This window comes from Sinocyclocheilus rhinocerous, unplaced genomic scaffold, assembly GCF_001515625.1.
Source record: "Sinocyclocheilus rhinocerous isolate Xijiao unplaced genomic scaffold, SAMN03320098_v1.1 scaffold308, whole genome shotgun sequence".
Classification (NCBI taxonomy): Eukaryota; Metazoa; Chordata; class Actinopteri; order Cypriniformes; family Cyprinidae; genus Sinocyclocheilus; species Sinocyclocheilus rhinocerous.
In genome coordinates this window covers 1,335,355-1,359,558 of record NW_015664994.1, presented here as the reverse complement: position 1 = coordinate 1,359,558, position 24,204 = coordinate 1,335,355, and the positions used below count along the sequence as shown (strand labels likewise).

The 24,204-nt window shown below is 37.1% G+C and overlaps 1 protein-coding gene across 1 annotated transcript in view; it reads right to left on the bottom strand.

The window, feature by feature from the left end:
• Positions 1–3,237: 3,237 nt before the first annotated feature.
• LOC107730649 (phospholipid-transporting ATPase IA-like) overlaps positions 3,238–24,204 on the bottom strand; it is a 155,127-nt gene continuing 134,160 nt past the window's right edge. Inside the window, exons 28-34 of the mRNA XM_016541511.1 lie at positions 21,263–21,341; positions 20,715–20,728; positions 18,858–18,965; positions 8,287–8,375; positions 6,985–7,077; positions 6,617–6,708; positions 3,238–4,056 (exon numbers count right to left, since the gene is read on the bottom strand). Of these exons, the coding sequence (XP_016396997.1) occupies positions 3,959–4,056; positions 6,617–6,708; positions 6,985–7,077; positions 8,287–8,375; positions 18,858–18,965; positions 20,715–20,728; positions 21,263–21,341 (573 nt within the window). The 3' untranslated portion in view covers positions 3,238–3,958. The remainder of the gene's footprint in view (positions 4,057–6,616; positions 6,709–6,984; positions 7,078–8,286; positions 8,376–18,857; positions 18,966–20,714; positions 20,729–21,262; positions 21,342–24,204) is intronic.

Here is a 24,204-nt window from a genome sequence, read left to right as displayed (position 1 = left end):
CTTGCTCATAATACACAGAGTATCAGTCACATAAGGAACAGGTTAACATCACGTGAATGTACAGCTACCCTTGGGGAAACCTCTGTTTCTAATGTTTGGAGAACATTCATTCTTCAATTTTGTATAATTTGTAGCAATCTGAAAGCCATTATTGGCTCAGTTTCAGATTACACTGGCAACACAGTTTTGTTATATTTGATACGAGACGTTTTGTAAATGATCAGGTGTATCTAAATGTGCAGAGCAGCTGGAAGCACATCATGTGCCTTCAAATAAGTATTACAGTCTCTAACCAACAGTGTTTTTGAGCTAAATTAAACTCTTTTATCTTCCACCTGTGGTTAGTTGGTCTCATCTCTCTGAAACAACAGTAATACATCAGATATAAGAATGGAAGAACATTCAAGAAACTGTATGATATCACTAACATAAAAAGTTCAATTTTTAGAACAGGCTGACTGAGAATATGTGACATTCCTGTTACCCAAGAAGGGAAAACTTGTTTTAACCCATGGACTAATTCTTTCTAGGGACACAGCCATGGATACGTTTACATCAAGAGCAGCCAACGTAAATAAACGGCTGTTATTAAAATATGGAACAGATAACAACTCTATTAATGTCACTGACCAACAGAGCAGTCAGAATGATTGATCTAAACGACGGGGGATGTCATCTATTTGACATATCTCCACCTTTTCCTGTTTAGATTGATATCGCATCCTGTTTAATGCCACACACGGTGACCAGCTTCAACATAATTTGCCTTTCCACACTAAGAGCAAAATTCTGTACAATGCAACAATCACAGAAAATACTTGATGCTTAATATCTACACTACTGTTCTGTTTGGGGTCAAAAAAAAAATTCTGAAAGAAATTAACACTTTTATTCAGCAAGGATGATTTAAATTAATCAAAAGTGATCAGTCAAAAAAAAAAAAAATGCAGTTCTTATAAACTTCATATTGATGAAAGAATCTTGTATCAAAAAAATGTATCATGGTTTCCACAAAAATATTAAGCAGACAAATTGTTAACTGTCAATAATAGAAATAGTTTCTTAAGAACGATGGTTACGGCAGACTATATTTTGCATGAAATATATTTCACATTGGATTTCACAATGACAGAAACCAAGCAATCAAAAAAAAAAAAGCTTTCAAAAGTTTGTGTAATATATTGGGTGTTCATGGGAAGTGCTGAGCCGGAGTTTGCTCATGATTAAACAGTGTAAACAGATTTTGGTGGCTGTAAACAAGACATCAATATACATTTTAACACCATAACTGCCCTCTGAAGAGGATCAGCTCATTCTGAAGACGTGTGTATTAGCAAGTGCTGTGTAGGCAGTGAAACACTAAAAGAGGACATGAAATCCAATGCATTAAGAGTTTACTGTCTTTTTAAGTCATAAACATTATAGCGGCCAGAAGCAGAGATTTATGCATGCTGGGAAGTGTTTGCTAAAGTATAATTTAATGCTTGTGTAAAAAAAGCTAGAAATGCATTGGTCCCTGATCATATATGGCCATACGACATATATGATCAGGGATTCTCTTGATGCCTGCTACAATACTATTCTCATACTAATAGCGTATATCTTGAACAACCTTGAGGCTTCATCAGAATATAATTAACAGAATCTGGTGATGCAACAAAAAATGAGAGAAATCACCAAAGAAAAGCTTCAGTTGGAAAGTTTATTTCAGTAGTCCTTCATGGCAATTAAGACAAAACACTTAAAAGTTTGCAGTTCCAACATGCTAAACAATCATTTAACAAAAAAGACATAAAAGAAAGATCCGAAAGAAAAAATAAAACACCCACTAGAGAATCTGAAACCACATAAAAGTGCATTTTCATTCTTTAAAGTGACCAACACTAGAGGGAGATTCAGTGTACAATAAACATCTAGGCTAAATCAAGAACGACTTTTCCATTCATGCAATCAGTCACTTTGACAGACGGGGTTTTAGAAAGCAACAGTCCAAGCCTTTAACCAACATCACTTCATATTTCCAGAGTTTGAGTCGAACGACGACCCACAACGCCAACGATCGGTCAAAAGCACAGCTTAAGGAACTAAATGCACAGTAGCCATAAACATATTCTTTTCACGTTAAATAAAAGACTTTTCTGCTGGAATTAGAATAGTTACAGTGAGATCTGAAACTAAATAAAGAACATGAACAGTACATATATCCAGATAAATAAACTGCAACTGATATGAACTAGATAAGAGAATATTCATCACATAAAAGAGTGCATTGTGCAACATCTCTGGTCAAGCTTTAGCAGAGCTTCATACAAACCGAGACACACATGCGCTCACACACTTACACCTGCTGACGTACAGGGCCATGCATCGGCATATACCTCACCGTTAGTATACCTGGAGTCGTGCAGCCGAACGAAACAAGCAGCGGCACACAACCGGACGTCACACACGCATCCTCATTCGAGTCTCTCAGGCAAGTGATTCACCAGGAGAACCGTTTTAATAGAGTTAAACGGACATGCACACTGACGGGATCACGAACACTCAGTCACGCACGCATCCGAAACGCAGCTCACATGCACATGCAGACGACACACATTGCGCAGACGCACTATACAAAACGTGCTCTCCCACAGGGAGAAGAAAACCAACGCACAAACTCCACCATCAAATAAAGAAGCGTTAATAAGACAGTTGTAGTCACTTAAGCTCAGTGTTTGAAGGGGAACCACAAAAAAGAGGGACGACGTTTTCATTACAAAGCAGATCAGTCCAAAAAGTCACACTTAGTCCAATATAAAAATACAAATTCACTAAATAACTATAGAGACAAAGTTGTATCGATACTGTGTGGGTCTGGCAAAATCCTCCGTTCCTCCCCTATGCTAATGGCACTTATGTTTGAGGGATTAACACTCTGTTCTAAGTCAAATAAACATTATGGTGAACATCTGATCATCTAAAAGAGCATGAGCCCCTTACGATGAGCTGAACGCATAAACAGGGCCGAGGTTTAATGTGTGGCTTAAAAAGCTCTTGTTTTGCCTGTGTAGCAGCCTGATACTACATCATTATTTTGGTCTAACGTGTAAGCGTGCTGTAACGCTGCCTAGCTAGAGTCTCACTGGGCTGATCAAAACTAAATTCAAAACTTAAAACAAAAATTTTTTTTTTTTTTACAAAAATTAAACTACAACATAAAAAAATCTAAATTCCAAACACAACTAAACACAAAACAAAAAAAAAATATATCCAGTAATGGCTGAAGGCAACAACAAATATAAGGCCTTGGTACATTAGAATTTAACATGAAAAATAATCAAAAATCAAGGGTAAAGTTCTCAAATTAGTGCAGAACGCATCTGAGGCGTGTAAAAACAACCGGTTAACACCTAATTATAATTTCGAAATATTGTTTTTAAAATCGAGACTGCATTTATAATGTTCTTTGGATCTTAATTTCTGGTTATCTGGCATACGTCTCGTTTTCTGACGCAAATAAAATACATATGTAATATAAAAACAAAAGGGAGTGTTTTATGTGCCATTAATGATTAGGAAGTCACAGTCAAAGACCATTACCACAAATGTTTCTCAACACCTTTATCACCACCCTCATCAACAGCACATTTTTGGCTGTAACACTCATAGCCGAAGGAATGGCGGAGGAGAGAGGAGAGTCAATTCTTTATGCTGTTCTCCTCTGTTTGACAGATCAGAAACCATACTGACCGCAGGCTGGGCAAAAATATGCTAGCACAGTGCTCGTGTCTGCTGTTGAACATACAACTACAGCACAGCAGAACTTGATTTTTTTCTCTCTCTCATAGTGCTTCGTTTTTCGTATCCGTTGTTGCCGTAGGCTGGCCAAAGTTAAACTGACAGGCTTCAGCTCTCTGCCAGCCTTTAAAAAGTTAAGTGACCGCTGAGAGGGGGGCGGGGCCCAGCGAGCCAGATCTCACCACTCACTGGTCCGTTGCTTGGTGGTGTCATAGGCTCTGATGACCTCAGACTGGGAGAGCACTCCGTTCTCATCCTGTGAGAATGCGTAGCCGTCTGTAAACAGGACCCAGAAAACATGCATCAGATAAATACACTCAACTAAACATTCTGCTGGCAAACTTACAAGACAAGTGATACAAATTAAATCATATAAAAACATGAAGCAAATAAAATAAACAACAATGAGATGGGGAAAAAAATGCTCATTTTGTTTCTCTAGCATGAGCCTTCTCTTAAATCATCACCAGGGTGTTCACTTTGAAAAATAAATAAAAGATTTCTTAAATCAGAAGAAGGAGAATAATGTGTGCATACAAATAGTAGTAATAGTACCTTTAGGTTGTCATTTTGTTTTGAAAAAAAAAAGACAAAATTATGTAAGGCCTTTAAATTTCTAAATAATATTAATTATATAAAATTATATTATTCATGCATTACATAAATTATATATTATATATAACACTAATAAAATAATAATGATTTAATGAAGTAAAAATAGACAATTATATTTCATTATGAATAAATCTTTATGGCCATAAATAAATATTTGCTCAGCAATAAAAAAAATAAAAAAAACATGGGTATATTGTCTGTAAACTCAAAAGAGGATTCAAGGACTGTCTGGATTATTCTGTTGTTGGGAATCTACAATGACCTACATACACTAATGGGACCAAAATGGCTGAAAATATTTGTAGTGGTCCAAGTTTAAGTCTGCAGAAAGACGCAGCAAAAAGACATCAGTATGCACAACATCCTGACTGCCTGCTTCCAGAAAAAAAGATTCTAATCGGTCTCAGAGGGGACCTTGAGGAACCGGCTACGGTAATGTGGGTGGGCTGCCTGGGATGATCGAGGTGGTTAATAGTAATTATCTTGGCAGAATCTAAATGGAAGCTGGCAGGAAATAAGACGCTGTGAGTGTCGTAATATCAGATTATTGATTCTACCTGGAAAAATCAACTACTCTTTCTAAAAAACACAATAAGAAACTCATTCCATCAAATATAGTTATTCTTATCCTTTGATTTGGACTGAGGATATTCAAATTCTAGTTTTTTTTATATGAAAGATCTCACTCATACTGGCACTATGGTCTCTACAGCACTGCACACTGGGATTGGCCCTTTGATCTATGACTCACCTTATGTCTCAACCGACTCGACCTCTACCTGCTGGCCTGAGGGGGCACATGCAAGAGGCCGAGGAGGGCAATGCATTGTGGGAATGACAGCAGGATATTGAAATGATTAAATATGACTCTGCCTATCAATCAAAAACACAGCAGCACATGCACAGGTGGGGAATGGGAAGGACATGATGGACAATGCAGGTTTAATTATGGTGTTAATATGTATAGTGTTTTTAAGGCAACTGTATTAATGTTTAGCGGTATGAGCTAAGGGGTAAAAAAAGCATAAAACATCAGACTATCACTGAACGTCCCCCATCCTCACCTAAAAGCAAACACAAAAAAATAGAGCAAATAAAGAGAGGTAACGAACAGAAAATAAAAAGAAAATGTAAATGTAAAACTATAAAGAAATGAAAAGACAATGGTTCCCAACTGGTTATGCTTCAGGAGCCAGATTTTACAGTTTATTACACAAAAGCAAAATATAAATGGTTAAAAATTATAAATCTAAAATAATTATATTAATAATAAAAAAATATATATAAAAATAGTTTAAACAAAAAATAAATATATTTATTTTTACTATTTAATAAAATACATTTAATAAATATTATATTTTTAAACAATGAATTGGATTTTTTAATAGTTTATAATTTTACAATTCATTTATATAAAAAATGTATTATAATTTGTAATTTTGAAATATTTGTTTAAATAAATAGGATCACAAAATATTTAATCATTTATCTTAAGCCTTATTTTTCTCTATCCTTACTAAGCATTTGCATTTGTTTTCAGCATTGTTTTCACCTGCTGTTTGCAACCTCAAGCAGACCTGTAGCTCACCAGTTGAAAACCACTGAAAGGAAGCACATGAAAACTGGAAGTGTAGTATAACAGCATATCCAGGAAGGAAATGTTAGTAATTTGATAAGACTGTGCATGTGTGTGTGTGAACTTTGTGACTGTACATATTATGACCTAATGAATGAGCTTCAATAATCAGTCAAATCTGGACTGCGATATCCTCAGCAAAATTCTCCAGATTTAACACGGAAGTGCAAGTTATTCCCCGATAAAACATGAGATTTGAGTCCCCGTGCCCAAATAACAGCTGCCTGAGAAGGAACCCTACGACTGGTGCCATCTTGAACATTGTTAATGCAGCTGTTGATTTCAAGTAATATAATGACTACATTAGTTACTATCCACAGCTGTCAAGAACAACCATCCTCACCTAATTTTCATGGGGTTTGGTTCAGATTTGTACATCTGTGAGTGTCTGCAGTTGCACATCCATAAGCCCTTGCGTTTGAGAGTGAACCTGCATTTCGATGCTGCAGATGGGGATGGTAGGGTGTGTGTGCATCAGTGATTCTGCATGAGTCTGTCTGTGATGTCTGCGTTGTGAAGAACATATAGGTGTGTCTGCATCCATGTGCTTGTGGGTGGCAAAGCACATGTGTGTCGCTGACGTACGGAGTAGATTCTGCTGCATGGAGTCGGACCGGTACAGACTGACGGTGCTCTTCTTAAAGACGTTCTTCAGGAGCTGGGCTCTCTCAGTCAAACTACAGGGAAGGACACAAAGATGAACAGTACTGAGACACAGACATCATTATGCACATAACGGACGTCTATTTTCTCTTCACACAGAAGAGCGATCGAATTAAAGACAAACTTCCTGCTGGACAGATGTGTCTCCAGTGAGAGGCTGAGGAGACAGAATGAGACCGGAGCCGGGAGAGCACCCAGTAGGATCGTTTACACTTGGAGGTGATATCCCTGCTGATCCACTGTTTTTGCTTGTTCTGTTTTATTATGAATTCACGAGGAATGGCCCTCACCTCTTCCCATGCACCACAGCTCCTGGATCTTTCGACAGTGCCTCCAACTCCTGCACCTCATCAACCAGGGTCTTAAAGCACACCTTTTTCATACTGAAACACAGGAAGAAGAAAAAAAGTCGAAACTGTGAGAAAGATGAAAGAAAAACCCCTCAAGGTGGATAAAATGCATATAAGAATGAATATAACGTCAGACTATCACTGAACATCCCCTATTCTGCTCTAAAAGCAAATATAAAAAAAAATATATATTTTTTTAATAAATCCAATGTTTATTTAATAAAATGTGATAAATAAATACATTTTAAAAGCTGGATTTTTAAAAGTTACAGCTTACAGTAATAAGTGCTTGCTACACAAAAGTAAACACAAATATTGTTACAAATTATAAATATTTAAATTAATAAAATATAGATTTTTTTATGATGATGATTATTTTTTTTATTTTGAAGCTTTATTTTTGTCTCATATCTATGCATGATTATTTATTCTTAGGTGCATTACAGTATTTGCCTTCAGCAAATTTGCCTTTATGCTATTCTCTTTATTTAAACAATTCATTTTGATTTAACCCCAGTGTTTCAGGTTTCTTGTTCAAACACAATTGCATCATGTCAAATTGACTTAAAACGGTTACTCTTTGGCTTAACTCGATGATCATTTTGAAAGAACATGTTTAATCAAGTAGCTGGATAGGGAGAGAAAATTTTGAAATAAAATGATATTTTATGCATTTTTAGCAAGATGAGAAAATAGGGAGACTTGTTAATGTTTAATGTTCTGTTATGTTGGCGTCAAGTGTCAGGTGTGTGCTTAGGTTAAGAACCTGCTAACAAGAATTAATACTGCTTTAATAAAAAAAAAAAAAAAAAAAAAAAAAACTATAATAGGAGTGCTAGGGATGTTATCAGTACCATCTTCAGACTGCCAAAATCGAATATCGTATGTGTACAGAAAAGTTAGATTTAACTTGCTATGTTATTAAAACACTTTGGCTGAACTTCATTTAATCATGGACAGTGCTTCCACGTGATGGAAAGTTATTTCTACTTAAATACTTAATGTACAATGGACTAAAGTGATCAGAGTAAACTCAACTAAATTTAGATATGTCCAAATAACTTGATTCGATTGTATCCAAATAACTTGATTCAATCGTGTTCAAATGAGTGTGGAACAAGCAATTTAAATTTTACATCAATACTTTTAAAATTGTACACATGACAAAAAATGTTAACAAGAATCTCTCATAGAAAGATAAGTTCAGGGTTTAATGACTTGTAATGAAGAATCTCAACTTACACTTTGTAGGCCACATCAAACACCAGAGAGGTGATGGGAATGAAGATCAGACCCATCCAGAAGACTCCTGAACTGAACATCATGTCCGCCTGGAAATCACACACACACACACACACAGATGAGACAGAGCACCAAAGACAATCTGTGACTGATTTCTAAACTTAACCAAACCATTTAACTGGACTCTTATAACATCAGTACTACAAAGAGCTCAGCTTTCAATCATCAATCTGACCAAAACTTAAAAGATGTAATCTAGTTAAGGGGGACTGGAATGTGTCTCATCCTGGTACATCTTAAATGTGTGTGTGACAGATGAGAAGCCAGACAGACAAGAAGAGGTGAAATGAGAGACAGATGAGAGAGGCAGTCTGCTAGAGTACGGATCCCAACTGTTAACTGCTAATGGTACTTCCCAGATCACCTCTCTAAAACCCTGATCCCAAATGATGACCCGGACCTTTCAGAATGCCTTCTTCATATGATACATGGGAGACAGTGGGGTAAGATGTCACCATATTTTAAAAAAGGGTCTATCATTACACAGCTGTCTGTGCCTGTCAGAAACACACACACACAAAATTTGGCATAGCAAGTAGTCATTAAATTGGTCAAAAGTGACAGTAAAAAACATTTATAATGTAATGTTTTTTTTATTTCAAGTAAATGCTGTTCTTTTGAACTTTCTATTAATCAAATAGTCCTGAAAAAAACATGTTTCAACAAAAATATTAAGCAACTGTTTTCAACATAATCAGAAATGTTACTTGAGCAGCAAATCAGCATATTAGAATGATTACTGAAGGATCATGCGACACTGAAGAATGGAGTAATTGCTGCTGAAAATTCAGCTTTGCCATCACAGGAATAAATTACATTTTAAAATATATATTTTAATAGAAAACAGTTTAAATTGTAATAACATAACATAAAATAATATAACAGAATTACTAAATTAAGCATTTAACATTTAAGCATATAACAGTGAGGTAAAGTGTACCATATGCTTTTTTCTTAGTTCATTTTTGTATTTGCAATATAGTAACCATTAATTCACATTACAGTTAACCTCTAACATCACTAGACCACTTTTCAAATAATATTTATATTATTTATATAATAGTTCAAATGCTATTTAATATCTAATCATATCAAACACGGCCCTATGTTACAGAGCTTACTTTCACATGTAAGTTGACAGAAGAAATCCTGAAATATAATTAGGCATTTTAGAAAAAAATAAAATAAATAAAATAAAATAAAAATAAACACTCTCCCCTACGTGTTTGTGAATAAGAAATGCATATGAAAAGTAAAGGAATACTAACCACTGCAATCACCCCAAAGACACCAACCCAAATAGTTAAAAGTGCCTAATGTTTCTGCCAAACTATTTTAACCTGGGATGAGATTAAGAAAAAGCTGTGAGGGCCATTATTTTAAAATGGATGAACTCAGATATGCATAAACAGCACTATCTGTTATCAGTCAAGATTACTGGATGTTACCACCTATCACTCTTAGAAAGCACTGCATGGTACCAAGTGCAAGACTCAGACACATAAGTCTTAATTACTTTAATGAATCAGTTCATAACTGTAGGATAAATTTCCTGAAAATTCCAAATTGGAACAGAATAAACTCGTTATCTCAAAAATTTCCACAACCAAAACAGATGATTCCTAAATGAGAGCCAAAGCAAGGCCAATTTCAGAACATCCATCTGCCAAAATACACTCATTAATTAAATAAACAAGCAGTGAACAGATTAATCGGTCTTGAACTGGGTGATACTAAGACAATCAGTGTGGTAATGATAAAGGTCTTCAAAGACATCAATTTCTCAGTTAATTATAATAGTTTGAGGAGAATATGTCTTTTCAATGTAAAACATCTTAATCATAACAGGCACATCCAAAGTGAAGAGTGCGAAAATCTTTGAGGAAGGAAGGAAATTGGAGAGACAGAAAGAGAAAAGGAGAGAGAAACAGAGTAAAAGAAAGGGTGCTCTGTTGTTCCACAGGGTCTGATTCACAAGACAGGGATATTCTGGCGTGGGCTAGTGGGGTGTGAGATGCAGTCGTCTTTGCTTATCCTGTTTGTTTTGGCTCAGCTGCGTTGAAAATACCTGTCATTAAATGTCAAAGAGCGCTGATCCGCCCCCTTGCAATTCCATTCAACATACATGCTTGCACCACTTGTCTAAACTCGGCACTCCGAGACAAATCAACGTCCTGTAATCTAAACCAGTAAAGGCCCCAGCACAAAGCCGAGAGGCACACCTGCCTGGAGCAATCTACCACAGCTTTCAGGTGTTCCCAAATTAGCTAATCTACTCACCATTACAGGAAAATAGACTTTGATGTCTAACAAAACAACAGGGAGGCAGGAAATCCCAAATTACTGGAAATCTGAATGGCTTCCTCCACCCTACTAATGTCATCTTTGACCCTGAATGAAACAAGTGTTGTGTGTTGCCAAGAGAAATTAGAGAAAATTGTGCATGGGTGAAGATATATTAATGAATCATGTAGTGCTGAAATTCGACAGTCCCAAAGGTAACATGTAATTTTCTCTTTGATAATGGCAGTTAAATAATTTTCATTGGGGGCCAATGTATTGAACAATCAGACAGGACCACAGGGACTCAAAAACATTAAGTACGAATAAAACCAGTGGTGGGAATGTTAAATTGGAGTCAATAACTATGAATGTACAACGTCAAACTTTATTAATGTTTTCCTGCTAAGTTGTATGTCATAAATACTCTTAAAAATCTATAAATGGGAATACTATGCTACGAATTAAAATGATAAAGAGAACTTACAAAGTTTCATACAGTATGTTTTTTCTAACATAATTTCTATGGATAGTTCTGGTAAAAAACAAAATCTAGCTGGCTTTTGGGAGCATGCAGGCCATAGGTGTATTTTTATGGCAGAATAATAAACCACTATGGCCTCGTCTCGGCTGGCAATCAAGGGTGTCCGCATCAACTGTTTAGACAGGTCATCGACTCCCTCTGTCTGCTGGACACATTCTCAAACAAATACCCACACATATACACATCACGCAAATTTCCTGCTGGAAAAAAACAAAATAGTTAAGCTAGTAACCAGCCACAATGTTCCAAAAACCAGCTAAAATTGATAGGACTTTGGATTTGTTTATGGTCCTATATGGTGTACCAATGGTCTACAAACACAGTTAATAGCTGAAGCTGATTTTTCTCCCCTCTCTTAGCATTAAAAACAACATGCATGCAAAATATTAATTATGCAAATATTTAGAAAAGAAATTGTGCAAAGATATGCACACATACACAAAGCATCCCATCCTTTGTCATAAGCAATCAAAGTACTGAATGTGTTCTCCAGAGCTGGCATGTGTGCGGTTTGAAGGGCTCTTCACTAAAGTTATCACTGAATAGGGGGTAAGATTATCACATTTCCCTATTGGATTTGACCACATTGTACATGCAACTTGGACAAAAGCTGATGCTAAATGGAAATCTGACAAAAACAAACTCTATATATAAAGCACACACTGTAAACCACAATAAGTTGACATGAACACAAACTTTCATGCACAAACCATAATTAATCAAAATTACTATGTTGCTCTGTCAGAAGCACACACGGACCATTTAAAATCTTCAATCAGGTCTTTCAAAACCTGAAAGCAAACGTTGACAGATTCTATTAGCACTTAAACCAGGCAAACTGAGTCTGAGTGTTTATCATTCGATCCCACGTGGTAACTTCCTCTGGTGATTGACAGGATGGATTAACTATGCCTGGGTGCACTAATCAGCAGTGCTGTGAAATAGCAGAGTTTGGCTGCTCATGCCTGCCAGTGATAATGTTGGCCCAAGAATGTTAATACCACCCATTGTGATGGTAAATATGAGATGAGAACAATTCAGACGTGGTCATTCACCCTCGGCCTGCCCCTTTACATACTAACGGCTGAGCCAAGCCAACTTTATCCATGTTCACACACATACAGTCATGTGCAAGAAGAATAAAGAATGTTTTTGCCTCTTCTCCCAAAAACTGACGTGGTCATTCACCCTCGGCCTGCCCCTTTACATACTAACGGCTGAGCCAAGCCAACTTTATCCATGTTCACACACATACAAAGTCATGTGCAAGAAGAATAAAGAATGTTTTTGCCTCTTCTCCCAAAAACGAAATATTCCCCTTGCAATTAATTCAAATATGCTTTTATTATGAGCCAAGTCAGTCACTCAAAAATTCTAATGTCAACTTGTGTATATAAACATCCTAATAGTAAACGCTCAAAAGTTCCTCTTGTCAGTTTGTGGTTTGAATGTGTAGAGCATTGAGATTCAAAGTCTCAACGGACGAGATGGTGAAATACAGCTGGACTCCCATCTAATGCCTGTTGTTTTTGAAAGAGAGAGAAAAATAGAGGGAGAAGAAAAGCAAGAGAGACATCTAATTCCAACAGGGCCTGCAAATACAGCAATACTCAGCTGCTGTCATCTCGAGGCATGAGGGATGGAGCTATCCACAAGGCCTTTGAGTGTCCAGTATGGAAAAAACATACTGTAATATCCCATCAACCCCATGTTCCACTCTCAGCATGGAACATCTCCATGGATTGAGGGAAATTTAGGAAAAACTATCTGAAAACACAAAGAACTCAAATAAGCGAACTTTGGCATACACTCTGTCTGAGTGTGTAGAAAATTAGTCACTCGGAGCAATAACAATTTATTCACAGCACATCACATACACACTAATGTACTGGAAAATATTACTTTAAAACAATCCTCATCTCTTATACTGTGAGGACCATAGGCTGTTCAGGTTTTACTGATTTCCAGAGTTAGAAGTCAAATCTCCATCACTGACTAGTAAGGCACGTACCTTTAGTACTCAAAGTGCCACAAATAGAGAAGAAACACCCCACACATTCTTTATAGAGTGGGGTCCAAAAGCCTGAGACAACATTGAAAATCTGGGATTCAATATCTAATTTAAGCCAGATAATAAATAGCAACTTAAAGGACTTATTACAAATTATATTTTAGATTGTGCTCTATTTCTAAGTCACTGATCAAATAAGCAAATCTGTGGCACTGATCATGTGAACTCCTTTGAACAGATGGTCAGATGTTCTTGCTTCCATTGAGCACAAGATGCCATTTGGATCATCTCAATTTATGCTGGAGAACATGATCATCATGCTTTACACAAACTTGTGTAATTCACGCAACTCAAGTGCTGCTGCCAATAAAGCAAGAGGAACAAATTAAATACCAAGACATTCTGAAAATCATGTTAATATTTTTTTTCAATTAAAATGTTTACTCAAATTGTTAGCTGATAATATAATTTGAAAAGAAAATGTACATTTAGAATAAAAATAATTAAATTAGACAAAAATTATGCATTATATTATATACTGTAAATATAAAAACAGTAGCTTTTCATCAGACTTTTAAGCCACACTGTACACATTACAATATAATGAACTAAAATATTTGCCAAAGATGTTGGACAGGGATTGCCTGACAGGTTCTGTTACATTTATTTTTTTTTAATCAAGCCGATCGCACACACACACACACACACCTGGTTCACTATCCTTGTGGGGACTCTCCATGGGCGTAATGGTTTTTATACTGTACAAACTGTATTTTCTATCGCCCTACACCAACCCTACACCTAAACCTAACCCTCACAGAAAACTTTGTGCATTTTTACAATCTCAAAAAATCTCATTCTGTATGATTTACAAGCGTTTGTACCCATGGGGACCTCAATTTAGGTCCCCACAGTGACACAAGTCCCCATGAGTTGGTGTGTATTCAGGTTTAAGTCCCCACCAGTATAGAAAAACATGAACACACACACACAGTTTCCAGCATGCAGTGTTCCAAGAGCAGCAGTAGGCTGTAGTTTTATCTGCTGATAGAGAGAGTGAGGCTCTAAAGGTGAAATCTTGACAATCAAAGAGAGTGGAACAAGATGAATGGTCTGTCTCGCACAGATACCAGGTGCACTTGAATAAAACAGACCTGTCTGCTGCATTCAATGGAAGAATGGAGAGGAATGCACCCAAGAACACGTTCAATGCGGCTACAGCTAACCGTTACATCAATGCTGTTGTATTGCTTGTTTTATCCGCTGTGACTTTCCGGTCTTGGTTAATTTAAGAGGTTTTTAGAGCAGTTCAGATCATCTCAAAGGTCTGTGGTTTTATTCTCTTGTAACATTACAAACTCAAGGTTCACTGTGTCACATTTGTGTGACACTACAAATAAAAAATGTAGCAGTCACAGGTTACCATATCAAGCTATGCCACACAACATCACTAGGATGTTGAAAAAAAAAAAATCCTTTTGAGATGCAATTATGTGATTCACAACTAGTCGACACAGGCCCTAAAACTAAAGCAATCAACTAGTAGCTGTTTCTGAAAATTGTTCACTGTTTGAGTAAATACTTAAATATGCATATTTAACACATTTCCCAGTACTACAAAGCATTTGGCAGTACAATTTTACTAAAAATAATGGAATTTAAAAAGTTTCAGTTTTAGCCAGCCAAATTCAAATGAGTCCCTTTACTTAACTTTCCCAAGTACTTAATACTTTCAGCAGGGATGCATTCAATTTATCAAAAGTGACAGTAGAGACATTTATAATGTAACAAAATAATTATATTTCAAATAAATGCTGTTCTTTTTAACTTTATATTCATCAAAGAATCCTGAAATAACGGTTTTCACAACTGTTTTCAACACTGCTAAATCAGCATATCAGAATGATTACTGAAGGATCATGTGACACTGAAGACTGGAGTAATGACTGCTGACAATTCAGCTTTGCCATCACAGGAATAAATTACAACTACATGTTTATGATCAAATAAATTAAGCCCTGGTGAGCATAAGAGACATCACAAAATCATACCAATGATTAACATATTCATACAGTATGCCATGGTATTTTCATGGTACTCCAAGCAACATCAAAAGAATACCTACCATGCTATTCTTTTGAAGTGCCTTGGATATGGTGATACAATTGTTGTATAATTCCAAATAAATAGATTATGATCCACAAATAAATGTAAAGAGATTAACAAAAATTAAACATTGACAAATAAATAGAATGAGCTCCACAAATAAAACTTCACAAACATGTTTCACAAACATGAATTAAATTCACAAATAAATAAAATGAGATTTGCAAATAAAATCCATTTTCACAAATATATTTTTATGTCACAAACACAACTTTGCCTGGCATTCATTTGTGGATCGCTCCCAGTACATAACTGTCCATAACAGTACATAACTCGAAAGCAAATAAAAAATCATTATAATCAGCGATACGGTCTACACTGGACGGGGAGCGACACGATGAAGGACAAATGATTAGCACATTTACTTTGATGCGTCCCGTTGCAGTTACAGCTATTGCATTGCAGCGCGACAGCGGACGGGGTAGACACGGCATTAGACATATCACAATGGCTTATTCAGCCTTTTAAAGTACAATCGTGGTGGCAAATAGGCATAATAACACGTACAATATCAAATATGGGCCCAAATGACCATCTGGGTACCAGCCTCAGCATCACTGCAGCGTGTACCGGGGATTTGTGATTGGACGATGCAAATAAAAAAAAACGTGCATTTACTTTGGATGCTGTTAAGTAACTTTTACAATCAAAACTAGTAAGTCTGATACATATGAAATATTGTTTGCTTGATCAAGTGTTTTAACCAATAAATATCTCGTCTTGCATTTATATTCAACACACCTGCACCACATTTAAAAAAGAACCCACGTATATTTTTTCCTCTCCAAACAATGGCAATAACTTTGTAATACTTTTAAATAATGTTTGAAAATATTATTTATAATGCTTTATACATCGTTAAATCCACATAGCTGCTCAAATATTTTGTCATACATTTTTGTTAATCTCTTTACATTTATTTGTGGATCATAATCTATTTATTTGGAATTATGCAACAATTCTATCTCCATACTTGGGAGTACCATGAAAGTGTGATATGTTAGAGTAACAATTCAACTAAATAGATTTAATGGTGTGGCATGTCTTTTAACTCTTTTCATCATAATCTTTTTCCCCTTTCTCAGCGCTTCAGGCAGCTGCGGCAGCAGTCAGAGATCAGTGTGAGCAGGCCCAGAAGTGTGTTCAGGTGTGCTTTCTCTCAGGCGTCCCCCTCTCCTCTGATGTAGTGCCGTTGGCTATGGTTCCCCTCGGCTTTGGGTTACCCTGAGCCTCTGGGGTTTGATCTACTCTACTACCCTACATGTAGAGGGAAAGAGCTGATAAAAGAGCCCACTTGATTGGCCATTCAGGCCGGGTGTGCAGGAAGAGGCTACTGTTACACAACGCCAGATGCTGGGATAAAAACCTTGGATGCATTTGAGAGTATTTAGACAACGCCAACAAAGTATGCGAACAGAGCATTCTCATATTGGTGTACAGACAGTATATCAATAAATAGCAAAAATAAAATTAACTTGTATTATACTACGGGGCCGTTGAATGCTTGAATCTGATTGGTTGACGAACGTTCTGAGGTGTGCAATTATTTTCAGGGAAACGCACAGCGAACGTAGTTCCAGGCAGCTCTCTTGACCGCATTACAGTTCCATATCACTTCGTATAGTTAACTGTAATAACGGAAATTAGCATACAGTACCTATACAGCACACAGGAATTACTGCAATCACACGTGCTCGCACACGCACACTACGGTCACGCAGTTTGCACAAAAAGGTGTTGTCAGCGCTGCCCTGACGATTTTATCAGTTAGCCTATATAGTGTAGCAACTTAAAGGCTACACATGACATTTCTCACTAGCGAGGTAATAACAGCGCTGTTTAGAGACGCTGCTGCAGAACACTGTTGAGGGACGCACAGAGGTAGCCTAATTCACACAAGCTCTCTATCTCTCTCGCTTTCTTTCTCTGTGTCTCTGTCTCTCTCGCTCTCTTTCTAATAACTTCATTAGAATGCTATCAACGGCTCAAGCCTCCATTACCAGCTTTAAAATGACGTTTTGGAACTAGCAAAAGAGGCGTTGGATGAGATGCGGAAGAAATAATCCTACTCACAATAGCGATTTAAGTACAAAAACCGGACGAATCCCTTTAAATATATCATCTGATCCATGTCTTGAGGTGTGGTAACCGTAGTATAAGAGGAATAATTGACTCCGGGCCGTTGAATTATTAAAAAATAATGCACACCCGACTGTAACAGCCACTCTGCTTCGCGGCCGCATCACCACCTCGGGTATGCATTATTTTTATAATAATTCAACGGCCCAGAGTCAATTATTCCTTACTTACCTTTGAATGAAAACTATACAAAACTATTATAAACACACACGTATTCTGTCTAGACCTCAGGACTTCTGAACTCTCTGCTCACACAAGCATTTGTAGATGTTTTTAAACTGCTCTTCCTCACAGGTGACACAAATAGGGCCTATTAGGCCTCATTAGGAGATTATGAGGCGAGAAAAGAGCAGAGACCTGTGGTGCCCCAAGGCCTTATGGAGGTGTAGAGTTTCCAGCCCCATGCTCACCCTAATGAACACACACAAACTCTTAATGCTCAGATTATGGCATAGATAGTGTAGAGCCCCAGGCAAGAAAAAGGGTGGTCTGTGTGTGTTTTATATCACCTGACACATCCAGAGCCCCAAGGATAAGGATGGGCTATGTGTGTGTTTTTAGCTTAGTATAGTTTGAGGCAAATTTGCTTAAATAAAGAGAGTTTATTCCTGTGATGGCAAAGCTGAATTTCCAGCAGCCATTACTCCAATCTTCAGTGTCACATTATTCTTCAGAAATCACTCTAAGGCTATGTTCACACTGCAGCAGAATACAGTATACAAGAGAGTCACTCTGTGCCGCACATAGGCATATCAAGGGAATGTTGTGGGTTTTCAAACGTGGTTTGTGCATGACAAATTTTCCACTCTCATTCGGGAATAAAAACTGCTGTTGGTTTATGAAGATTTGGTGGATAAACTCACACATTGATTGGACTTTTGTGTCAAATGTGACAATACTTTTCAGTTTTATGAACATCACCATCTTCGCTACGGTTACAGGTGACAGACATGAACAGAATGAGCTTGACTCCTGTTGCATGTTCATAAAGAAGCCGCTACTGTAAGCTGCTTTGTGAATAGGTCATTTTGAGCACTGCAAGGAAACGGGTCTGTCAATCCCAAACACTGAGAGTGTGAACATAGACTAACATGCTGATTTAGTGCTCAAAACAACAACAACATTTCTTTTTTATTATCAGTGTTGAAAACTGTTCTGCAGCTTATTATTTTGGTGTAAACCGTGATACATTTTTTTCAGGATTCTTGTTAGAAAGAAAGTTATGCTAGAAAGTAAGTTAAGACAGAAAGAACATTTTTTGTAACATTATAAATGTCTCTGCTCTCACTTCTTATAAATTTAATACATTCTTAAAAAAAAAACAGCAAAAAACAGTAGTGTAAATAAGCATGTTTGTGCTGTATGTTTTACCTCTCCTGACATATCCGGGGCCAGAGGAATCAGAGGCCATAGTGAGGAGTAGATGCCAAAGAAGACTACCCACAATCCAATGCTGCCCCAGATGGCAATGTGACTGAACTATAAGCCAAAAAAGATTAGAGAAAACACACAGTGAGTTCAGGAGATACGTCATTCTGCTGATAATACTGGCAGTCTGACACTCAAACAGCAGAAAACCTCATCTGAAAGACGTATTATAATTTTAAACTAGTGACATACATAACAACAACCCTTAACACACATGAATTTTACATGAACACATGCTAAATCACAAATGTGCACATATGGGAGCATGTTACACACGTGTTTTTGTTTAATCACATCATCAAGCATTTGAGGCTTGAAATTTGCACATGTGAAACATTGGAACCACATGTGAATGCTCCAAAACCACACAAACATCGTGTGATTTTGTGAAAATTACACTTGCAAAAATAGAGTGCAGTGAAAAAGACTGAATTTTTAACATGCATGCATTTAACATTTTTTTTTATGGCATACATATATAGTAGTACACACAACACACACACACACACAAATAGTCAAAAGTTTGGAATTATTAAGATTTTAATGATTTTGAAAGAAATTTCTTATGCTCACCAAGGCGGTTAAAATTTCTAATAGTAATAAAATTTAAGCAACACTGCACTATAATTCCAGCGACTTAAGACTGGTTTTGTGGTCCAGGGTCACAAATGCTATTGACAGAGCGTAACCTGTATTGAATAAAATTGTTTTCAAGATATTCTTCAATCTTTGACAGAATTTAAATGTAAAAAGTGTTGTAAAAAACATTCTCTAGGATGTCCTGTTAGGGTCAGAGCCATGGCCTAGTGGAGCTGTGGTGCTCATGTGGGTCATGCAAGTTTGCATCGGACCTCTTTACGGATTTCTACCCTTTCTCCCCATTTCCCATCCTCAAGAAAGTGGCCAAAGGCCAAAATAGCATTTATGCCCATTTAATCTGAATCAACAAACTTGTAACAAACTTATCCTCTTCTTATGACACACCTGTGCTCCAATGGTCATGTGCATAAACGGTAACAGTGGGTGTAAAAAGAGCTGTTGACAGCTGTACAGAGAGGTTTGGAAAAGAGATCTCCCCAAATCATTGAGGATTAATTGACCGTAGAGACAATCTCGGTTTTCTTGACTTTTCAGGATGATAGCTATTGGCTTGTGCTAATTGCTTCAGCAAACATCTCCGATTAAATGGTAAAGGCTACTTAAAATCTGGAAAAGCCACTCACAAAAGTGCACACATGGCAGTGTGGTTTAGTGGAGTATTAGTCATTCTCCGATTGTAAGTGAGAGCGGATGATCCAAAACCATCAGCGCTCTGGCACAGCGAAACACAACGGACACCACATGTGGATCAGGAAGGTATGTGTGTTTCAGTGTGTGTGTGGTGCTGACAGGCTGTCAGTCAGACAGTCTCCAGTGCTTTGTTTAAAAAGCAGGTCTGATTCTGACTGTGTGGTCCTGCAGTCAGCCAGATAATTGTGCTGACACACACACACACATAAAATCTGTTCACATGCTTTACACACTCCTTTGTACATGCTTACACTTATGAATACATGTAAATAGCAATGTATAGACCATAGAGCAATTTACTAAATTATACCAAAAGGAATGCTGTCATTATTTACTGTAAAGCTTCGAAATTATAAAAAAGAAAAGGCCAAAATTGTTAGTTATTGACTAAAATTGGCTGTTTTAGCTCTCCATGACATGTTCATGAGAGAAACAGTGATTTGTGAGTGAGTCATTATGAGCTGAATCTTTAAATGAATCAGTGGATCACGTTCACAAAGTTTAACTCACTAAATCTGAATAATCTGTTCACAAAGATTATCAGTGAAAGATTATAAGTAAACCATGAATTTTTTTAAATATTAAATTAAAATTAGGCCCATTTCGTCACACAAAGAAATCATATGGCTTAAGATCTGGAATATAGTTCATAAGATGTATAGACTGTTTTTATGATGAATTTATAGTGCAACGTTTGAAGCTTGACAGCCACAGTCCTCATTCACTTTCATGACAGTATATTAAAAAAGTAAGTAATAAATATATTTTTCAAAACTTCTGCTTTGTGTTTAATGGAAGAAAGTCATACAGGATTGGAACGGCATGATGACGACAATTTTCACTTTTGCATGAACTATTGCTTTTAATGAGTATGTGGAAATGGAGAAAAAGAGAGTGTGTGCTTTTGTGTATATGAGTGATCTTGAGATATTCATGGTGGCCAATGAGAAGCAATTAAGCTGAAGCGAGAGAAGACACGTCTTTCAATATGACACCCACTGACCTCAAAAAAAACAAAACTAAAAGTAGTGTGAGAGAGTGTGTGTATGTGTGCTTACCGTGCTGGAAGGCCTTGAGGGGAAACCAGAAGAGGATGACTGAGTGAAACAGACCGTTCAGACAATGAGCCCAGAAGACCTGCAGCAGAGTGTAGGAAAAAAAAGAGAGAGAAGAGAGGCATGAGAAAGACGATGGCCACCCTAACCCTGCCGGTGACCTCTGACCCCGGGCCTTTGTGTGTTCTCAGCGCTAGGCTAAGTGGAAGGTTTGTCAGGCCTCCCTGCTCAATGGCCACCCCGCTGACATACACTTTGTATATCCTGTGAGTGAGGAGAGAGCAAGAAAGAGGGAGAGGGGAGGCGCGCCAACTATATGAGAGATGTCAGTAAGGGGTGTTTTTCTGCCATCTCTTCTCTTTTCCCTGCAGTGAGTTGCCTCATCGAATTTCCCCAATCGTTCCTTTGTGAGTTGTGAAAAAAACCCAAATCCTTAACGGATACTTTTAGTACAAACACAGACAAGTTTAAGAAATTAAGATGTATGAGTCTGTCGCTACAGTGAATGGTTATTTGGGAGCACGGAAAAACTATCGCTTACACAGGTACGGCATAAAGTCTTTGAGTGTGTGCGACTGTATACAAGGGCATGTGGACTTTGGATGTGCCATTTAAACAAATATCCTCCTCCAAAACCGCCTTGTTTTGAATTTACATTATGCATGGACATGGCCAACCAAAACACTAATGGGCGATGTAGCATAAAACAGCCGTGAAATGAAATCAGGCCAGTCAAAGGTCCAGTTTCCAAACCCCATTTTTTTTCTTGGTGTTGATCTTTTCACCTCTGCAAAGTCTGAGATTGTTCACTGCCCACAGACACAACAGATTATTCCCATATTTATAAGTAAAACAGCATAATACTTGAGCTGAGAGACAGTCAACAGTATTAAAATGTCAAATTATTATTTTTTTAAATTCACTAAAATAAATACAAATCTCTCCATATGAACAAAAACGTTACTGGAATGAACCAGATTTGGAGTGTCTGCTAGAGAGGTCCATTTTGTGAATGAAACTGGTTCTTTTTAATGAGTCATTAAATTCAAACTGGTTCACAAAGTGCTTTAAGGAATAGATCACCCAAAAATGTAACTGTCAGCTTCTATGCTAATTTTGCTCAAACACTGTATTATTTCTATCAATAAGGACTCTATGGCAATAACTTCACAATATAGTTCCACGTGAGGAAAAAGACAAATTCTTTATTCAATTATCAACACAAATTGAATTTCCTTTTAAAATCATTTTAAAATTTAATAAAATATGTATTTTACAACAAATGTTATATGAACAATGGTGTGGACGTATGGGAATGCTTACAAGTCATGCAAATGAATAAAATTCATTTCAAAATTCACTTCCCTTCAAAATTTGGGGTCAGCAAGTCTCTTATGCTACCAAGGCTGCATTTGATAAAAAAAATACAGTCAAATATTATTACAATTTAAAACGGTTTTAAAACTGTTTGACATTTTAAAAAGTCATTTATTCCTGTGATGGCAGAGCTGTATTTTTTAGTAGCCATCACTCCAGTCTTCAGTGTCACTTTTGATCAATTAATGCATACTACCTGGATAAATGTATTAAATAAACAATAAGTAAAAAAATCTTACTGACACCAAAAATGAATCTAACTTTCCAATTCCAACAGTGTGGTGGTCATGAAACCTCTTGAGGGGGATGGGATGCAGAGAAATGAGAGGAGAGTGAGAGAAAAGAGGAATATCCTGAGATTGTCTTGTTCTGTGTTGTTTCACAGAGGCCCTGTACGACCTCTCGGCCTCTCTGCCCTGACCCTCTCACCTCTGCTATCGGCAAAGCAAAACAAAGCTCAGGGCTCCGGCCCTCAGACAGTCGGCTCATCCTAAACCCACAAAACACACCGCAGAAGGGCACTATGGCACACCCCTCATATTCTTTGGAATTAGTGGTGTTTGCTAAGTTCATACTTAAAATCTAAATTTTTATAACCCATCCTGTACTAAGCTATAGGCATTAATCCATCTGCAGTGATTGCAATTGAGATTTTCACAGAGTAAGCAATAAAACACAAACTCACATAAAAAAATTAAAAGACTTGAGGACTTGAGTCATATCTATGGATAAGATATAAAGGGGTGGGATTTTTTGACCTAGCGACCATCCAGAACATCCCAGCAACTGCATAGCAACACATTAAAACACTTAGAAGACTCTAGCAACCACATAGCAATGCCCTGGCAACCACCCAAAACAAAACATGATCCAAGTGCCATGTGAAATAACCTGTTCTCACCCTCGCCCGGTGCTTTACACGCACAGTCCTGCAATGAATGCTAATGAAATCAATAAATGTTCATAATCATTTGTCACAGGGAGGCCCCAAACTCCTCCGTTTCTAAGCAGGTTGCTAAGAATGTAGGTGTGAATGGCCGTCTGTCCTGCCTGAAGCAAAGCACTGCATTCTGTGTGACAGCTTAATTGCTTAAACTAGCATGAAAGGATAAACATTATTTTGTGCCAACTATTGCCAGACGCTCTAATAAGCCTTCTCCAATTATGTTGGGCTACAAATAAAGCCAGAAAGGGACAGAATAAAAGAGAGAAAGAGGCAGAAAAAGGGAGGGATAGAGGCTGCAGTGTGTTGAATGAGTGTAATAACCACTATCCTGGTGTCTACTCTGGGCTTTCTCATTATTAGGGAGACTTTAGTGTCAAAGCTATGTAATTAAATGTGAAAGGGGACATGGTGGGTAAAGACCTAAATATTTCACACTCTTTGTTTCTCCTCAATCTAATGCATGATCTTTCACTCTCTGCTTACACAAACTTTATTTACAAATAAAGTGTCTGATCTGTACACAGATGACGTGTATAAGTCTGAAACAGGGACGCAGCACATGTACAGCTGGTCCAATCAGCAAATAAAAAGTCATTAATGTCTCCAATAACACTTCACTATA